Source organism: Podarcis tiliguerta (genome assembly GCF_965153285.1).
Source record: "Podarcis tiliguerta genome assembly, chromosome: 8".
In the NCBI taxonomy this organism is placed as follows: Eukaryota; Metazoa; Chordata; class Lepidosauria; order Squamata; family Lacertidae; genus Podarcis; species Podarcis tiliguerta.
The window spans coordinates 71,540,973-71,558,286 of record NC_139541.1 but is presented as its reverse complement, the minus strand read 5'-3'; the positions used below and the strand labels follow the sequence as shown (position 1 = coordinate 71,558,286).

General features: G+C 48.1%; 2 protein-coding genes across 2 annotated transcripts in view; both read left to right on the top strand.

Annotated features, from left to right (window-relative positions):
- The window catches only part of LOC310684739 (uncharacterized protein), a 268,708-nt gene that overhangs the window by 81,874 nt on the left and 169,520 nt on the right, over positions 1-17,314 (top strand). The window lies entirely within an intron of this gene.
- Positions 1-17,314, top strand: part of IGLON5 (IgLON family member 5) — a gene marked incomplete at its 5' end in the record, with an annotated part of 129,434 nt that overhangs the window by 110,976 nt on the left and 1,144 nt on the right. Inside the window, 5 exon segments of the mRNA XM_083455627.1 lie at positions 2,995-3,227; positions 5,727-5,846; positions 8,885-9,016; positions 12,033-12,153; positions 16,826-16,980. Of these exon segments, the coding sequence (XP_083311753.1) occupies positions 2,995-3,227; positions 5,727-5,846; positions 8,885-9,016; positions 12,033-12,153; positions 16,826-16,980 (761 nt within the window).

Here is a 17,314-nt window from a genome sequence, read left to right as displayed (position 1 = left end):
AGGAAGAAGAAGCACCAGGGAGAGACAACTGACAGACTCGGTGTCTTTGGAAAGCATTCCTAATCCACCCACCCCACCCAGGATGCAGCATGCATTGAGGGTAGTAGAACAAAGACCTCAGAGGCAGAAGGGTCAGATTAGCCGACACAGGGGTGATGTAGAATAGGAGATATGTGGGGGGGGGGGACTTTACTTGGAGCAATGCCATTATTTAGAGAAGACTGCATTCCTTCATCTCTCCCTGTGAATATTAATAAATGACATGGTAAGAACTTTTATTGCTTTTCTGTTTCTTGGCTGCTACCGTGAGAGGGATTGGATCCCCCAAAGCAGTGTAGCAGTGAGTTCCACCCATTAATCCCGCCTTCTGAAAAGAAGGAACCACTTCCTTTTTGCCAGTCCCAGAGCTAATGCCCATCAGACTTATTGGGTGATCCCAATTTCTGTTACAATAGCTTTCTGCCATTCTGTATATTTTTTACATGGTCCTACCTCCCAACAGCTGGCAGGAGGAAAGGGTTAAGCAGGCCCTACCCACCACCCACCCACCAACCAACCAACCAATATTTTGCTTTCCTTAAAGCTTTTCTTTAAAAAAAATCAGGAAAAATAACAAGGTATATTGTAGATTTGGCCCTTTCTGTCCCAGGTTTCTGACCTTCTCCCAGACACTTTCACCAGGCATTGTGTGGCAAGATGCCACGAGCAGATATCTCAGCTCTGGGTCCGTGGCAGAATGTGAGGGGCAGGGCAGGGTGTGTGGAGGAATAGCATCTATATAAAATATCAGGGTCAGCTGCAAATTCAAGGGGGAAACACAAAGCCCTCCCCCTCCCCACACCAGCTTTTCCCCAGTTATCTTTGGAAGACTTGTCCAATCTGTGCCTGACAGCTGTCAGGGACCAAGAAACGGGATTACTTAGCGCCCACTCGCCTTGAAGGCGAGAGAAAAAGCACTCCGATAATTAAATCTCGAGGCCGGGAGCCACAGGGCAAGGGGGGGGGGTGAGGAGAGAGAGGGGAAGGGAGAGGGAGAGAGGAGAAATGAAGTGGCAGGAATAGTAGTGAGATGCCAAGGGGGTGGGCAGGCAGATGCCAGGGCCTCAGAGAGGGTGGCTGCACCAAGAACACCCTAAGCCCATTTGCAAGGCAAGGGTTGCTTTTGAATGTGCCCGTGCAGGATTTAAATTCAGCAGCTGAGTTCGCAAAGTCTGGGATATTTTAATGTCCCCCCCCCCTCCCTCTCCCCAACACTCATTTTTTCTGTAAATCCACAGTTTGGAAGGTGTTCAAGTTTTTAGGGCTTGATAAAAAGAGAGAGTGTGAGAGAAAGAGCTGTAATAACATGGGCTTTTGGACTTCAAAGGGCTTGGGAGAGAGGGAAAGAGAGAGGGAGAGAACGAGAGAGCGCCAAAGGCCTCAGCAATCTGTGAGGAAAACTCAGGAGTACTTTCATTCTCTCCTCCCTCCCCACCACACTTCTCCCTCACATGTTACAATGCTGCGTAATAAATTCTGCTCAGCTGTGTGCTACAGAGGCGGAAAAGGGCCCAGCTTTCCCTCGGATTACAAACCGAGCGATATGCAGAGCAGGATATTGCTCAGGTGCTGAGGTCCCTGTTCTCTCAAGGCCCCAAGATGGCGGCTGTTGCCTGGACTGAGGTCATGGAGGCAACCTAGGCCTTGAGGTTATGGGTGCTCCCTTGACAGGGCCTGAGTGCATAAATGCCAATAAATGCCGCTTGTGCTGTATATCTGCCTCTTTGAGGCAGATATATTGTGCGAATGCTGGGATTGGAAGGAAGTGGGATTCGATTAAGTTTACACTTTCTGAAACAGTACATGAACTGAAGCACAGCCCAATCTTTGAAATTTGTGCTTCTCCGAATTTTCAAGCCAAGTTCCCTAGCCAAGTAGAGTGGTACCTCGGGCTACATACACTTCAGGTTACGTACGCTTCAGGTTACAGACTCCGTTAACCCAGAAATAGTACCTCGGGTTAAGAACTTTGCTTCAGGATGAGATCAGAAGTCTCGCGGTGGCACAGCAGCAGCGGGAGGCCCCATTAGCTAAAGGTAAAGAACAGTTTCAGGTTAAGAACAGTTTCAGGTTAAGAATGGACCTCCGGAACGAATTGAGTACTTAACCTGAGGTACCACTGTAATACATGTCTGAAAATACATGTGTATCAGGGTAGAGCATGCCTGGAAATGCATACATTAGTGGGAAGCATCAGGCAGAAATGCATGACTGGTGATAAGCTGTTTTTAATAGTGTATTTTACATTGCTGTAACCCACTCTGGGACCATTGTGTTGAAGGGGTGCATGATAATAAATATAACAGCAACAGCTTTGCGAAAATGTGCAAATTGCCTACAAATGTGCAACACTGGGAGAAATTCACACTAAAACGTTGATGAATTTTCATGAGAACTTTTTTTGTTTGTTTTTTAAATAAATAGGAAACTGATGTGGGAATGTAGAGAACTGGAGACTTAAAAAAAAACACCCAACACTGAGAGGAAACTGAATGGAGAAACTCTCTTTACCTTACCGACCTCCCTGACCCTAACCATCCAGAATATTCAAAGATTCGGAACAGATGGAATAAAGTATTTCTTCACACGGCACATAGTTAGACTTCGGAATTCGCGCTGATGAAAACTAGGGGTGGCCACCAATTTGAATAGTTTTAAAAGGGGATTGGAGAAGTTCGGGGGGGGGTTAGAATATCAGTGGATATCAGAAGTTCATGGGGGGGCGTAAGGATAGCAGTGGGGTTCTCATAGACTTCTGGTTGGCCGCTGTGAGAACAGGATGCTGACGAGATGCCTCTTTGACCTGGTCCAGATGTTCTTACTTCCACTGCAGCATCCCTCAGAATCCGATATAGGAGCCAGCCCTGCCCTGCCCCTACTTCTGCTGTTGCCCCCTTTTCATTCCATCGTTCGGCCGCTCACCTTTGCTGCTTGATTCCTCTCCCTTCTCTGCAGCTGCTACATAGACCAGCAGGTGACGCGCGTGGCGTGGTTGAACCGCTCCAACATCCTGTACGCCGGCAATGACAAGTGGTCCATTGACTCACGGGTGCAGCTGCTGACCAACAGCCCCTCGGAGTTCAGCATCATGATCACCCATGTGGACGTGTACGACGAAGGGCTCTACACCTGCTCCTTCCAGACACAGGACAAGCCCCACACCTCGCAGGTGTACCTCATTGTGCACGGTATTGCTATTATTATTATTATTATTACTATTGTTACTATTATAATGTCACACTCACCCTCCACCACCAGCAGCCCCAGGGTGGGTTAAAAAAAAATCAGAATTCAAAATCCTTTCCTGACGGCACCAGGTGTTTCTCCAGCAGTATTTCTCCAAATTGCCCAACTAGCAAAGGTGCAAAAGTCCTGCCATCTTTTGCATCTGACTGTGTAGGTCTGGCTCCCCAGAACTCTGCCCTCCATCTCAGAGGAGAGCTGCACTTTGGCTCGAGACAACTTGGAATCTCTCTCCAGCTGTCAAAAAACAGAGACTCCTCTCCTCCGCTGGTTCCCAGCCGCCTGCGGGATTTCTGCAGCATTGGCAAAAGCCACAACTGCAATACTAGCCTACCCCATAATTACACCCAGCCCCCCCCCCCTTTTCCCACGGTTGCTGGAGCTGGGAAGCCAGTACAATAGGAGCTGATTGGACCCCGGTCCGGAACGAGGCGCCTGGGCGTCAGGAAACAGCTGTTCTCAGCTCCTCCATCATTCGCCGTCGCCTACGTCACCCCAACCTATCAGGGCAGACAATGGGGATCATTAGGCCCAGTCAGGAAAAAAGCAATTTCTTTTTCGGGGGCTCTTCCGCTGGGGCAGAGAAAGCAGCTATTGGGAATTAACCCCGAAAGCACTAGCCTGAGGATTTGATGAGGAGGCACTCAAAATGCAGCTGTTTCTGGGGTGGGACAGCTATTTATAACAAACAAACAAAAAAAGGCAAGCAAAGTGGCTGACATCATGACAGGAAAACTAGTATGTATTGCAAGGACCCCTGGAGAAGGGGAGGGGGTTGCAATGCTCCTTTGCTGACCCCTTGCCCAGAGTGACATTGCATTTTCTCCTGCGGAATCCCCATCAGCTGTACCCTGGCCACTAAATCTTAGTGATGTTGGGTGGGGAAAGAATATGTGTCCCTCCCTGTAATCCCAAGTGCAGGGCTTCACATTGGTGTTAATGGCAATAAATTCCGTGGAATAAATAAAAGGGAGACAGCTGGGGGCATCATCAAGTCAGATATGAAGGCTCAAAAATCAAACCTTCATTTCTCTGCATGCTAACCAGTGTCCAATGGGACTGGTAGGGTGGAAGGCAGGGAGCCCAACAGTAGATGGTGCCAGAGCCTGCTAATTCCAGTTATGTCCCCATCCTCCTCCCTCCTGAGTTCTACAAGGGCCACACTGAGACTAAGTAGCAGCAGGAGGAAGCTGACAGCCAGGGCCACCCCTGGGACCGAGTGGAGGTAGTAAGGCAAGCAGGTGCAGGCTGGCTAAGTGCAGACTGGTGTTGGCTGGGCAGTGTCCCACCATCCCAATGGACTAGCCCCCACTACTGTCTCTCTGTCTTCATAGGCCCATCCTAGATACTTACTCTTGCTCACTCCAGGGAGCATGACAGAACATTGAACGTAATCCATGTCAGCTCTAGGCTTTATGGGTGCCTCTATGCAATGGGTGCCTCTTCAGCGAATGAGTCTTTCAACAGCGTTCCTGCTGCCCATTTGCTTGCCCTCCCCCTCTGGACCCTGTCTGCAGGAGAAAGAGGGCAAGACAACTCAAGGGTATCCACAGCTCCTCATTGCACTTGCCAAAACTCATGGGAGTTGGAGAGGGCAAGTGAACAAACAGTCCCAGCAAAGAGGGAAGGGGAAGAGCTGGGGCAAGGATTCTTAGAAACAGCAGAAGCAGATTCAGGGCAACACGACTGGTTCCTACACACAGGGCCCAGGGGGCAAGAGGGTGTCTTCCCACATCCTTCCCAAAGCCTAGGAAGTGCTGGACTTTGGGAAGGAGGTGTGAGGCTCTGAACAGGGTCCTAGACTCCTCCTTCCTCCTTCCCAAAGCCTAGTTAATGCTTTGGGAAGGAGGCAGGAGGGCTCTGAGACCCTGCCACAGCCACACGCCTCCTTCCCAAAGTCCAGCACCTTGCTCACCTGGCATCAACTTTTGGCCTTTGCCATATTACCAAGGTCCTCCTTTGCCCCCTACTGGAAGTTGAGGCTCAGCTGGTACCCAGTGATGCTTATACCTGGCATTACCACTGAATGTAATATGTAAGAAGAGAATCTGAAGACAAGCCTGTAAATGGTTACTAGCCATGCTATCTATGTTCTGCTTGTTGTAGGCAAAATGCCTTTGGATCCCACTTGCTGGGAAACATGACTGGGGAGAGCAGTGTTGTGTTCAAGTCCTGCTCATGGCCTCTAGTTGGCCACTGTGAGAAGCAGATGTTGGCTTTGGTGGGCTTTGGCTTTTTCTTATGCTCTTAAGTAAGGTTGTCAAGTGACCGGAGTGTAGCTTTGCAGTCAAACACAATTATTTGTTAATTACTACAGGGCAACTGGCTGTTCAAAACCTCAGAGGCACTGTCCTTAGGGTTGTGTCAAGGAAGACAGTGCCCCCTAGTGTTGGGAGGCCAGATGCGCCTTGATATTCACTGCCTCTCCCCTCCAAATTCTGCAGTCCCTGCTCGGATCGTGAACATTTCGTCAGCAGTGACCGTGAACGAGGGAAGCAACGTGAATCTGCTCTGCCTAGCAGTGGGGAAGCCAGAGCCGACGGTAACTTGGCGGCAGTTGAAAGGTAAGGGAGGCTGGAGAGGGGAGGGAGGCTGAGGGTATCCCCTTTGTCCCCTATTCTGGCAGAAACTTGCTCAGCCCTCTGAGCAACTGGTTTCCTCTGCAAATGAATGAAGGCAGGAAGAAGGAAACCTGTTTACAGATTAGAACCATATGAACCCACCCAGACCCTGAAATCGCCACCTGAGGCCCTTCTTTCTGTGCCTCCTCCATGGGAGCTTCAGAGAGTGGCAACATGAGAAAGGGCCTTTTCTGCAGTGGCTCCCCATTTGTGAAATACTCTCCCATGGAGGCCCACCTAGCACCTTCACTGTTCTAGGTGCTAGGTGAAAACGCTCCTCCTCAACCAGGCTTTTGGCTGATTAGCATTGTATGCCCCTTTAATTGTGTTCTTTAAATGTGAGAGGGGGGTATGGGTTTTCTTTGTTCCGGTTATTGTTTTTATTATGTCTTTTGTGTTTCTGTTTTGTATTTTTATGCCTTGAGATCCGTGGATGAAGGGTGGTATGCAAATCTAATGACTAAAATAAATAAATAAAACCAGAGCCGACGATTGCCTACATCTCAAAGCAGGTTTCGACCCAAATAAATGAAACTCGTACCCATGTATATCTGTTAAGCAGGTGAAATTTGGTACTGGGTACAGAAACCTCCTCTTTCTTTCTTTTTTAAAATAAGTAAACAAACACATTTTCCATTCCTTAAAATTGCAGAATGGGCTTGAAAGAGTATCTTCCATGGCGAGTGAAAACCCAGAATTGTGGCAGAAAAGATATTGCAGTGAGAATCTAATCCCCTGCTAAACATAGCCCCCTCGCTCCTCCCCATGACTTGTACAAGGCAGTGCTTAATTATTCCAGCTGCAGAAGGCAGCTTTTCTTCTTTTTCTTGGTGCAGAGCCTTGATTTGTTTATCAGCAAGCACAGCTCCACCTCCTAGGCAAAGCTGCTCCCCATGCTTTAGCACACATAGCTTGTGGGGTGTGTGGGATTTTCACACTTACGATACTGGGATTTTTAAGATTTGATTTTGAGTTTTGACGAGTTGCCTAAAACGTGTTCGAGGAGTGAGGAGAATCAAGCAGCAATTAAATCTTGCTGGGAAACCTAAAATACAGACTCACAGGAAGATGGAATAAATCCTCACCTGGTTTTGATGAATGAGCAATATCGCGAACTGCACAGGGGTGACAAACCACTCTAAATTCTAGCTCATGCCTAGTGTCCTCCCAGGCTTTTAAACTTTTTAAAAAGCCTTTCAGTACCTTAAAGCTAATATTGATTCCTATTTTAGTCTCTAATTTGGTAGGGTTTCAGGTACGGTATTTTATCTGTACCCTTATAGAGATGTGTGTGTGTGTGTGTGTGTGTGTGTGTGTGTAAGCGTGTGTTATTTAATCTGATTTGACATTTTAATTCATGTTGTGCATTGCCTAGAGGACTAGTTGAACAGCTGGCTAATAAATGTAAATAATAAATACATAAATAAAAACATATTTCAAAGGCATTCCCAAACATCTCTACAAAGGCAGGAAGATGAAAATAAAATCAGGGGCAAATGGGAACACTGATTTCCCCAGGGACGCAGTTCCCAGAAAATAGGCACCAGACCTTGGAAACACAAATGGCAGCAGGACTCAGCATCCTTGGATAGAACCTGACATTGCTGGTAGCTGCCTACCTGCCCTCCTGCTTGCTTGTCTCTCTGGGGCTGGCCACGTTAGGCAGTTCAGAAGCTGTCATATTGATGTCCCCATAAAGCCCCGATGAGGTCCTACATTGGGGCCTTATGCAGGTGGTGCTGTGGTCTAAACCACTGAGCTTCAGAAGGTCAGCAGGTCAAATCCCTGCAATGGGGTGAGCTCCCATTGCTCTGTCCTAGATCCTGCCAACCTACCAGTTCGAAAGCACTCCAGTGCAAGTAGATAAATAGGTATCACTGCAGCGGGAAGGTAATCAGCGTTTCCGTGCACTCTGGCTTCTGTCACAGTGTTCTGTTGCGCCAGAAGCAGTTTAATCATGCTGGCCACATGACCTGGAAAACTGTCTGTGGACAAACACCGGCTCCCTCAGTCTGAAAGCGAAATGAGCGCCACAGACCCCATAGTTGCCTTTGACTGGACTTAACCATCCAGGGGTCCTTTACCTCTGCCTCACCTACACTGTGGCATAATAATAATAATAATAATAATAATAATAATAATAATAATAATAATAATAATTTATTTATACCCCGCCCATCTGGCTGAGTTTCCCCAGCCACTCTGGGCAGCTCCCAATCGAGTGTTAAAAACAATACAGCATTAAATATTAAAAACTTCCCTAAACAGGGCTGCCTTCAGATGACTTTTAAAGATACGATAGTGGCTTATTTCCTTCACAGCTGAAGGGAGAGCATTCCACAGGGCGGGCACCACTACCGAGAAGGCCCTCTATCTGGTTCCCTGTAACCTCACTTCTCGCAATGAGGGAACTGCCAGAAGGCCCTTGGCACTGGATCTCAGTGTCTGGGCTTAACGATAGGGGTGGAGACGCTCCTTCGGGTATAGAGGACCGAGGCCGTTTAGGGCTTTAAAGGTCAGCACCAACACTTTGAATGTCAAAATGGTCTTGCTGTTCGCCACTGGAGCCTGCTGTAATCCCAACCGGGGTTGGGTTGTGGGGTGCTGGTGTCAGACGGGTGCACGCCTGGTGGGAACTCTGAAGGTCCCCTCCTTCCTGATGCCAGCCTTGCTACAAGAACAGGGGTGGTTGGAGCTCATCCATTTACCAAACCCCCGGGAGAGAGGCAGTCCTTAGTTGCTGGGATGTGTTTGGCTTGGTAGGTCACCGGTTGTGCAAGCTTGTCCCCCCCCCCTTCTAACCCACACCCCCCTGCACTGTTGTCACAGCCCCGGTGCGAGGCAGCCCCTGCGTGTCTGAGGTGTGGATAACAGTGTTGCTGTCATATGTGTTTTCTTGTGTGTAAGTCTGTGTTTGTGTCTGTCTCCCTACTGCTGGCCCTGACCCCCTCCCCGCCACCCCCCTCCTCCCTCCCCAACAGATGGCTTCACCAGTGAAGGGGAGTACCTGGAAATCACGGAAATCAACAGGCAGCAGGCTGGGGAGTACGAGTGCATCACAGTGAACGGAGTCTCAACACCTGATAGCAAGCGGGTCCTCATCACTGTCAACTGTGAGTGGTCCCCATATTTGCCTCCTAGTTCTGTCCCCTTCAGCCAGATCAAGGGTTGCAATGTCTGGGGCATGGAGCTTCAGCTATAAAGTTAGGGATGGACGGATCTGTCTATTTCCCTTTTCTAAGTTTCCTCTGCCCCCCCCCCAACACAATCTTATCATAACATTGAGTTGCAAGGGACTCTGAGGGACATCTAATCCAACCCCCTGCAATGCAGGAATCTCAACATGCAGTCCCACATCCAATTTGAAACCGTACCAGACTCTGCTTAGTTTTGCAAAGGTGTTGTCAGGTTTTATTGCTGTTTAAATGTAATCCTCTACATTTTTGCAGTAATTTGTGGTTTTGTTTCTTTAAAACCCTCACAAACATTCGTCAGAATGTTTGATACAGATTTCTAATGCAAAACTTTTCATGTACAATTTTTTCCTTCATATATATTTTTTACCAAGTGATTTCCCCCAATATAATACATTTTTTTGCATACGTATTATTTTGACAATTATATGCATTTATATGCATGCTTTACTCTTGTGCATACATGCTGTGCATACACTTTCCTGGAGTACTTTTGTGAAGGAGCATATGGGGAGTTTTATGGGGGAGGGTTCTCCCTTTACCCTTGTACGTCTTGTTTAGTTGGAGAACTGCGTCACAAAATTTGGGAAAGTGTGAATTTCAAAGGCTTGCTGTGTTTTGGTTTGATAAGTGGGTCTTAGGTGACTTCTCAGTGAAATACAAACAGAATTGAGTTTCTCCTCCAACCCTAGCTGAGACCCAGCCCTTAACTGGGAATCAGGAATGCAGGAATGACTCCAAAGGTGAGCGTGGAGCTGCAAGTGTTTTCACTGCCTCCCGCTTCCCCATCTCCTCCCCAGCTTTCAATCACAGGGTATTAACATCTTATGCACCATGGGACTGCCCTTTGCTCCCTTAATAATGGTCTTTTCTACTCCTCCCCTGGCTAAACTACACATTACCTATGAGATTATTGACTGGATCTCTTGTAAGAGATCCTGGCTGGATCTACACTGATCTGTAAAAACGTTATTAAAGGCTATTTTAAAAAAATGTCCTATTGCTCTCAATGCAATTTCCCAATGGCAACGGATCACTGCTCTGCAGCGCCCCCTGCTATCACATTTTAATAACCCATTTATAATGTTTTAAATGATGTGTACAGATGAGTCCCCTGATCCATATAGATATAATTCAACTGCTGGGGTTTCCAAATTAGAAGTGGCCCTGGGAGAGGGATACTTAACTCTTTCCCACCCTATCTTGTCCCTAATATAAATCACCTCCAAGTTTCTGTTAGCCCTGAACTGGGAAGGAGATGGAGGAGTTTAAGTATCATCCTTTTCCTTCTGAGACATCACTGGCCAATTCTCACAACCTATTTGGCAACATGGGTGCTCAGGGCTGGTTTACACACATGGCGGAATGAAGTAATAGGGAGTTGTGAGTTGTTAGGCTGGGCTATAGCACTTCAGGCTGCTGGCAGGGAGGCCTGTTTTTAAACAGTGGGGGAAAGATGGCCTTTAAGATGTGCAGAGCCCAGATTCTCAAAGGCTTTATAAATATTGACCAGGCTCTTGGATCGATGGCTTGAAAGGCTAAAGAAAGTTGGGGCAAGTTCTGGGGCACTGGAGCCATAGGCTTAGGAGCACCACTCCCTCTCTCTCTCTCTCTCTCTCTCTCTCAGCAGAGGCCTTTATGAAACTAGGTGAAAAGGCACATCTTATGCAGTTGTCATTGTCCCCCCCCCTTCCCTTCCCTTAAATCTGTGATAGTGGGAGAAGCAGCAAAAGGGAATGAAGAGGAGAGGGGTTTTTGTTTTCCTTCCTCCCTCCCTTGCACAGGCAAACATTGTGCCATGGTGTAGTGGTGTAGGGTTTATGGGAGATGTGGTTCTTCCAAAGACATCTTCTTTTGGAGGATAATAATAATGATGATGATGATAAATTTTATTTATACCCCGCCCTCCCCAGCCAAGACCGGGCTCAGGGCAGCTAACACCAAATATAAAAACAATTGACTGAAATACAGCTTTAAAAAAACAAGATTAAAATGCAACATTAAAACATTAAAATGCAGCCTCATTTCAGTGGAAACTCAAGCAAAAACTTTTTGGGGGACAAGAACGTCAAGTCTTCACCAAGGCTAACTATCCAGACTGGTCCTACATGGGCCAGAAAAAAGCCAGGGAAGTCCCTAAATAAGAGTTCCAACACAGAAGAAGAAAGGAAAAAAGAAAGAAGGGAAGGGAATCAAATTGATTCCAAGCCAAAGGCCAGGCAGAACAACTCTGTCTTACAGGCCCTGTGGAAAGAAATCAGATCCAGATGTCAGGGAATGTCTGTCGTTCTGTGGTAGAGCATCTCTTTTGCCTGCAGAAGGTCCCAGATCCAACCCCTGGCATCTCCGGGTAAGAAAGCCTGGAGACCTTCTGTCAGTGTTGGCAGTGCTGAACCATGTGGACAAATGATCTGACTCAGTATAAGGCAACTTCCTATAATGTTATGATAGGGGAGCAGGGAATTCTTCTCTGACTCAGATTTTTATGCAAGCCAGAGAAGAACTTTTGGAACTTGTACAGCTTTAGGCTCCCCTGTTGTGTTTTCCCCAAGCCTGACTTGGGCCGTGTCCATACCATACATTTACAACGATATGATACCACTTTCAACGGCATGGCTTCCCCCAGAGGATTCTGGGAATTGTACTTTGTTAAGAGTGCTGTTAGGAGGCCTCTGTTCTCCTCACAGAGCCACAATTCCAAGAGTGCTTCAACAATCGATCCCTGTTCACAGGGAACTCTGGGCATTGCAGCTCTGGGAGGGGAACAGGGCCTTCTTAAGAACCTTCCCCCTTAACAAACTACAGTTCCCAGAATTCTTTGGGGAAGCATCTCTACTAGAGGTTGGCAACTGGAGACTATCTGTTGAGGAACAGCTAAGACACCGCATATCGTGACTAATATATGCCTCCCACATCAACTGTTGTCTCTTCCCAGACCCTCCAACCATCACAGATGTAAAGGACTCCCGTATCCCAATGGGAAAGAATGCACTTCTGCGCTGTGAGGCCATGGCTGTGCCACCTGCAGAATTCCAGTGGTTCAAAGACGACAAACAGTAAGTCATTCTTCTGCCCATTTCTTGGCCATGGCCAGAGATCCATAACATCGATATCCCTCAATACGTTTGGGAGGGGGAATCGCAGCTTAGCGGCTTTGCAACAGGGAGATCCTAGGCTCAGTCACTTACATCTCCAAGTTGAAAGGATCAGTTGGCAGTGGAGGGGAAAGATGCTGCCTTAGACCAGGCCGAGCTCCTGCTAGGGGTCCAAATAGCCTGACCTGGCATAAGCAGCTTTCTGTGTTCCTTAAGGACCTATTGGCACAAGCCATTTCTTCTCCCCAGGGCAAAATTGGTGTGGTGTACCCACGTGGTGGAATGTGGTAATAATGTGGACCGAACTACTGCTGGTGTAGGGGGTGTGCGTTTGTATACTCCTCCATGTACAACGACAAAAAGGCCCTTTAAAATACTTGGAGTAAAAAAGACCTAGGCACAGAGGGGAGAAAGGTTCTAACTTTGGCCTGCTCCCTTTATATGCTAGTTTTCTACTTGCAGGGATGTCCCCCCCCCCCCACTTTTTGGCAGCATTAAAACATGATGCCCCCTCCTGCCATCTGAAGTGGTATTGTCCATTCTGTAAACTCAGTATTGGTTGTGCTGCAGGCACAGTCCAAGCCATTGTGAGTGGGGAGGTAATTCTCAGCAACCTTCAGCACCCTGCAGTTCCCTGGATTCTCTGTGGGAACCAATATCTTGCATGATAAGACCGAGATAAGCTTGCATCAGAGATGCATCCCAATTCTCCAATCAGGGCTGGCTGCTGAGCTTCTTGATCTTGTTTCCATTTGGCAAGACAGTCATTACTCTCCAGCAGCCTTTCTCAAACTCGGGTCCCCAGATGTCATTGGACTACAACTCCCATCAGCCCTAGCTACCAGGACCAGTGGTAAGGACCCAAGTATGAGAAAGTCTGCTCTGCAGTCGTCTTTTTCTTTGCCCTCCTCCAAATTCTCCTGTTTAAGCAAATAAATAAAAAGGAAAAGGAATTACGGGACTGGCACTCGAAAGTCAGTGTGGCAGCACAGGCAATGATTGCAGAAGGCCCCAAATTCAATCTCAGCGAAAAGGATCAAGGTGGCAGGTGATGGTGACGACCCTTCTCTGCCTGAGATCCTGGGGAGTTGTGGCCAATCAGAGCTCTGAGATAGGCAGGCGGATCACCTGGCCTAGTAGAAGGCAGCTTCTCTTCCCCCCTCCCACCATGTAACTTCGCTGTGCGTCTCATTAGTTAGACAGCACCGCATGCTTTAACCTTCCAAATGGCAATCTTATTAAACAAACCCACGGCGCGTACTCATGGTCGCTTAACGCAGATTAATTTGTAACTCTCCAAGCAGAACACGGCCCATCAGTCACGTATAGTCCCCCGTCCCCCAGGGGGCTTGATAAACCGTGTGGTGTGGTTGCCTGCCTAGTATTGGGGGGGGGGGGAGGAGAGGGGAGCTGTTGTCAAGTCCCCTGGCAGGCCCTGGTGTGTGATGAGTGGGTTGTGTTCACCTGGTACAGGTGGGAAATGGCAATTTGTATAGGTTTGTAGCAGGCGTGGCCAATGCTGTACAGCCCACCTGGTGGTGCTGTTCTGCAAAAACTCTCATCACCCTTGAGCATTGGGATGAGGGAGAGATTTGATTTAGTTCACGTTTAAAGGGGTACCCATCAAATTTGCCCTTCCTGAAACAAAAAAGCAAACCCAAATATCGAAATTCACTCTTTCCCGAATTTTGTAATGCAGTTCTGCAGTCAAGCGATGGGAACAAAGGCTAGGGGGAATGTGCACATTTGGCATAGGGGTTCCGTTCCTGGGGGGCCTGGGTCGGCAGAGTGCGCATAAGCCCACTCCTCCCTGTTCTGCCTCTGTTCTGCCCTCTTCGGGGCTTTGGGAAGGAGGTGCAGGGGCTCTGGCTGGTCCTAGAGCCCTCTCATCTCCTAAATACGGGAAAGTTCTAACTAGGTTCTGGGAAGGAGGAGGAGGGAATTAGGACCATGTCAGAGTGCTCATGCCTACTTCCCAAAGCCCAGCACCTCACTTACCAGTCTTTGAGATAGCCTCCCATCTCCCCCCCCCCCACCAGCTCAGCACCCAGTGCATGAGCACCACTTGCACAGCCTTAAATCAGCCCCTGGATTTTGCTCTTTTCCATGTTTGCATTCATTTGTCAACTTGGTAGGAAGGAATAAGTGCTGTGGGGAGAAAAAGGCTCCTGAAGGAAGAGGGGGAGGGGGAATTTCTGCACTTAGCTGAACAGCTGAGGCCTCTCTTTCGGGAGCCGAGTTCTGGTTCTGCAGGGATTGACACCTGACAAGATGATTTGCAATTATCTCCCGATCAGCCTCCCAGTTGTTTCCCTCCAGTGTTCCCACGCTAGCTTGGTGATAACAGTTCATGGTTCAAACCTCTTGCGTCTCAGGGGGGCAGTTTGTGGTTAGAACTGCTCAGCGAAAAGAAACCATGATTTTTTATCTTGCTTTATTAGGAAACAATGACAGAGCTGTGGGCGCACTGAACATCAGACACAAAAAGTCAGGGCAGAGGGTGGGAGGAAGCCACCCAGGGACACAAGGATATATATATATATATATATATATATATATATATATATATCCCAGTGATTTGATAGCTGTCAGTAACAGCAATGTGGAGTTTATACAAGAAAATTGTCAGAAGCCATAAAATTATGAAGTTCTGGTTGATGAGCAAGCAACTGGGGTTTAATTTGAGCTGGGGTTAAGGGCCAAATAGCATATTCCATGTCCAGGTTCTCCCAATATTTTTGTTTTTACTTACAAAGCAGTGACAGAGGGCTCTAAATTTGATCAGAGTGGTAGCATCAGAGGGGAAGGTGGTGTTTAACCTAAAAGGCTGCCGCACGGGTGAAGGCAAAGGATTGTCCTCTGTTGCCCCCAAAGGGCAGGGTATTTGTTTGGTTGAACATTAAGAGAAACCTCATGACTCAGCTTAATAATAGAACCCCATTTCCTATAGGGGTGGTGGTTTCTCTGTGAGTAGTGGTGGGACAGCCATTTGTGAAGAATGCTCATTTTCGATAAGGCTATCAATGGCTACCACCAGGTTGGTCAGAGGTGATAATGTTGCTAGAAGCCACAGGATGTGTGAGGGTTCTTGTGCTCAGGTCTTGCTTGTGGGTTTCCCATAGGCATCTAGTTGGCCACTGCAAAGACCGGACACTTCACTAGATGGGTCATTGGCCTGATGTGCCAGACTCTTCTCATGTTTATATTTTTTGCTCTGGAACTCACACAGCAAGCAGGAGATTGGACTAGATGGTGTAGATTTTGGCCATAGGGAGATGAATTACATAGATCTTCGTGGAAGCTGAACTGCAGGGGAACGGAAACAGCGCTGATTGAGAGAAACCAAGGAAGGGCAGAAATTGCCTCCTTCTCCCATCCCTTCTTGTAACCAATTGAGTCAATAACCAGCACACTGCAGGCCAAATAAAACTCCTGCTCTTTCTGGCTGCTCAGGAGTGCAAAAACGGGGACGGCAGTCAAGCAAGGGGAGGGGGGGAAAGATAATAACATGGTTGCTGGGCTGCATTCGGTTTGGTGAGTCATGGGCTTTGCAGCTCTTCAAACCAAGCCAGGCTAGATGGCTTCATAGATTTAAAACTCAGGAGTGAGGGGAGAGAAAATAGCCTGGATAATAGGAGAGTCTGTATGTGGAATACTTTGCCTGGTAGGAGGGCTGGGATATACCATCCTTGCTGCCACATTTAATAAAGAAGAAGCTTCCCTCTCAGGAGTGGCAAGCAACAATACGCATGTGTGCATGCGCATTCACACACACACACAAACACACACACACACAAACACACATCACCGTATCAGAGAAAAGGAGGCAGGTGAATCCAGATCTACTGCCGCTGTGGGGGTTGTGGTCCAACAGATGATGGATCGCCTGTCTGACAGGCCAGAGCAGAGATAAACAGCCACTGAGACTGTGGGAAGGTGGCATAGAGAGGTGTGGAAACTGCAAAGGGAGCCCTTGGACTGCATTGGCCAATTCAGCCTCCTGTAGCTTTTGATTTCTGGGGATGCCTTTGAAACACTCCCTCTCCAAATGCCTCCCAGGATTCGAGGGCTTCCAAAACACCCAGCCTTGTTTCCAGAGCACCTCCAAGGATGCATGAGCAAGCTGCCCCTTTGCGATTTCTTGACTCAGTTCGGACTGATACCTATGTGCAGTTTGCCAGAAAAGTGTCCCCTTTTGCATCTCCCCTGCCCACTTCCTCTGTCCCTGCTCCTCTTCTCCTCACAAGTTACCTGCGGCAATCCAAAGTGTTTGTGCCTGGGTGAAGCCATGGTGCAGGGAAAGGGATCTAGCAACACAAATGCGCAAGAGGGTAAAGACTGGGATTTTGACCATGCACAGATGTGCCAGGGCACATGGGCAGCTTCCACGGGTTGCAGTGGTGGGAGGTGCGAACTAATAAACAAGGGCCATCACTGGAAACTTATATCTCTTTAACAAAGGGCTAACTCTCATGCAAAGAAGCCAGGAAATAGAATGCTGATCGTGGGCAAATCAGGGACAGGGCATGAGATCAGTTGCAAGCTGGTATTTTCTATAATTCCCCGTATTCTCAGAGCACAATGCTTTAACAATGTTACCCGCCCATGCTCTCCTCCCACTCCCTTTTCCTAGCAGAGTAATTGGCGGCGTGGATGGACTGCAGATCCAGAACGAGCGCACTCGTTCCATGCTACTCTTCAGCAACGTCACCGCTCGTCATTATGGGAACTACACCTGCCTGGCTTCCAACAACTTAGGCTCCTTCAATGTCAGCTTACGGCTTATCAGTGAGTCTCTCTTCTCCTCTTCCTGCTACCACCTCCCCCATCCCTGATGGAGGTTGTGTCTTAACCTTGACTGGGCCCACTATGAAGGGCCCTTCTCCACCCAATGGCAGGTTTGCCTGCCACCACTTGCACCCTCAGTTTGGCTCCTAGAGCCACTGGACTGGCTGGGCATATGAGAAGTAGTGTGGGTGGGAGAGAAACTGGATTCACTTTGCATCGGAAGGTGAAAACTAGAACTTCCCAGAACAATGTGCAGCCCTCTTGCAAAATACACACATCTCTGAATTTTGCAACGCAGCTCTCCAAGCAAGTAAGGCATACAAAACTGCACGCA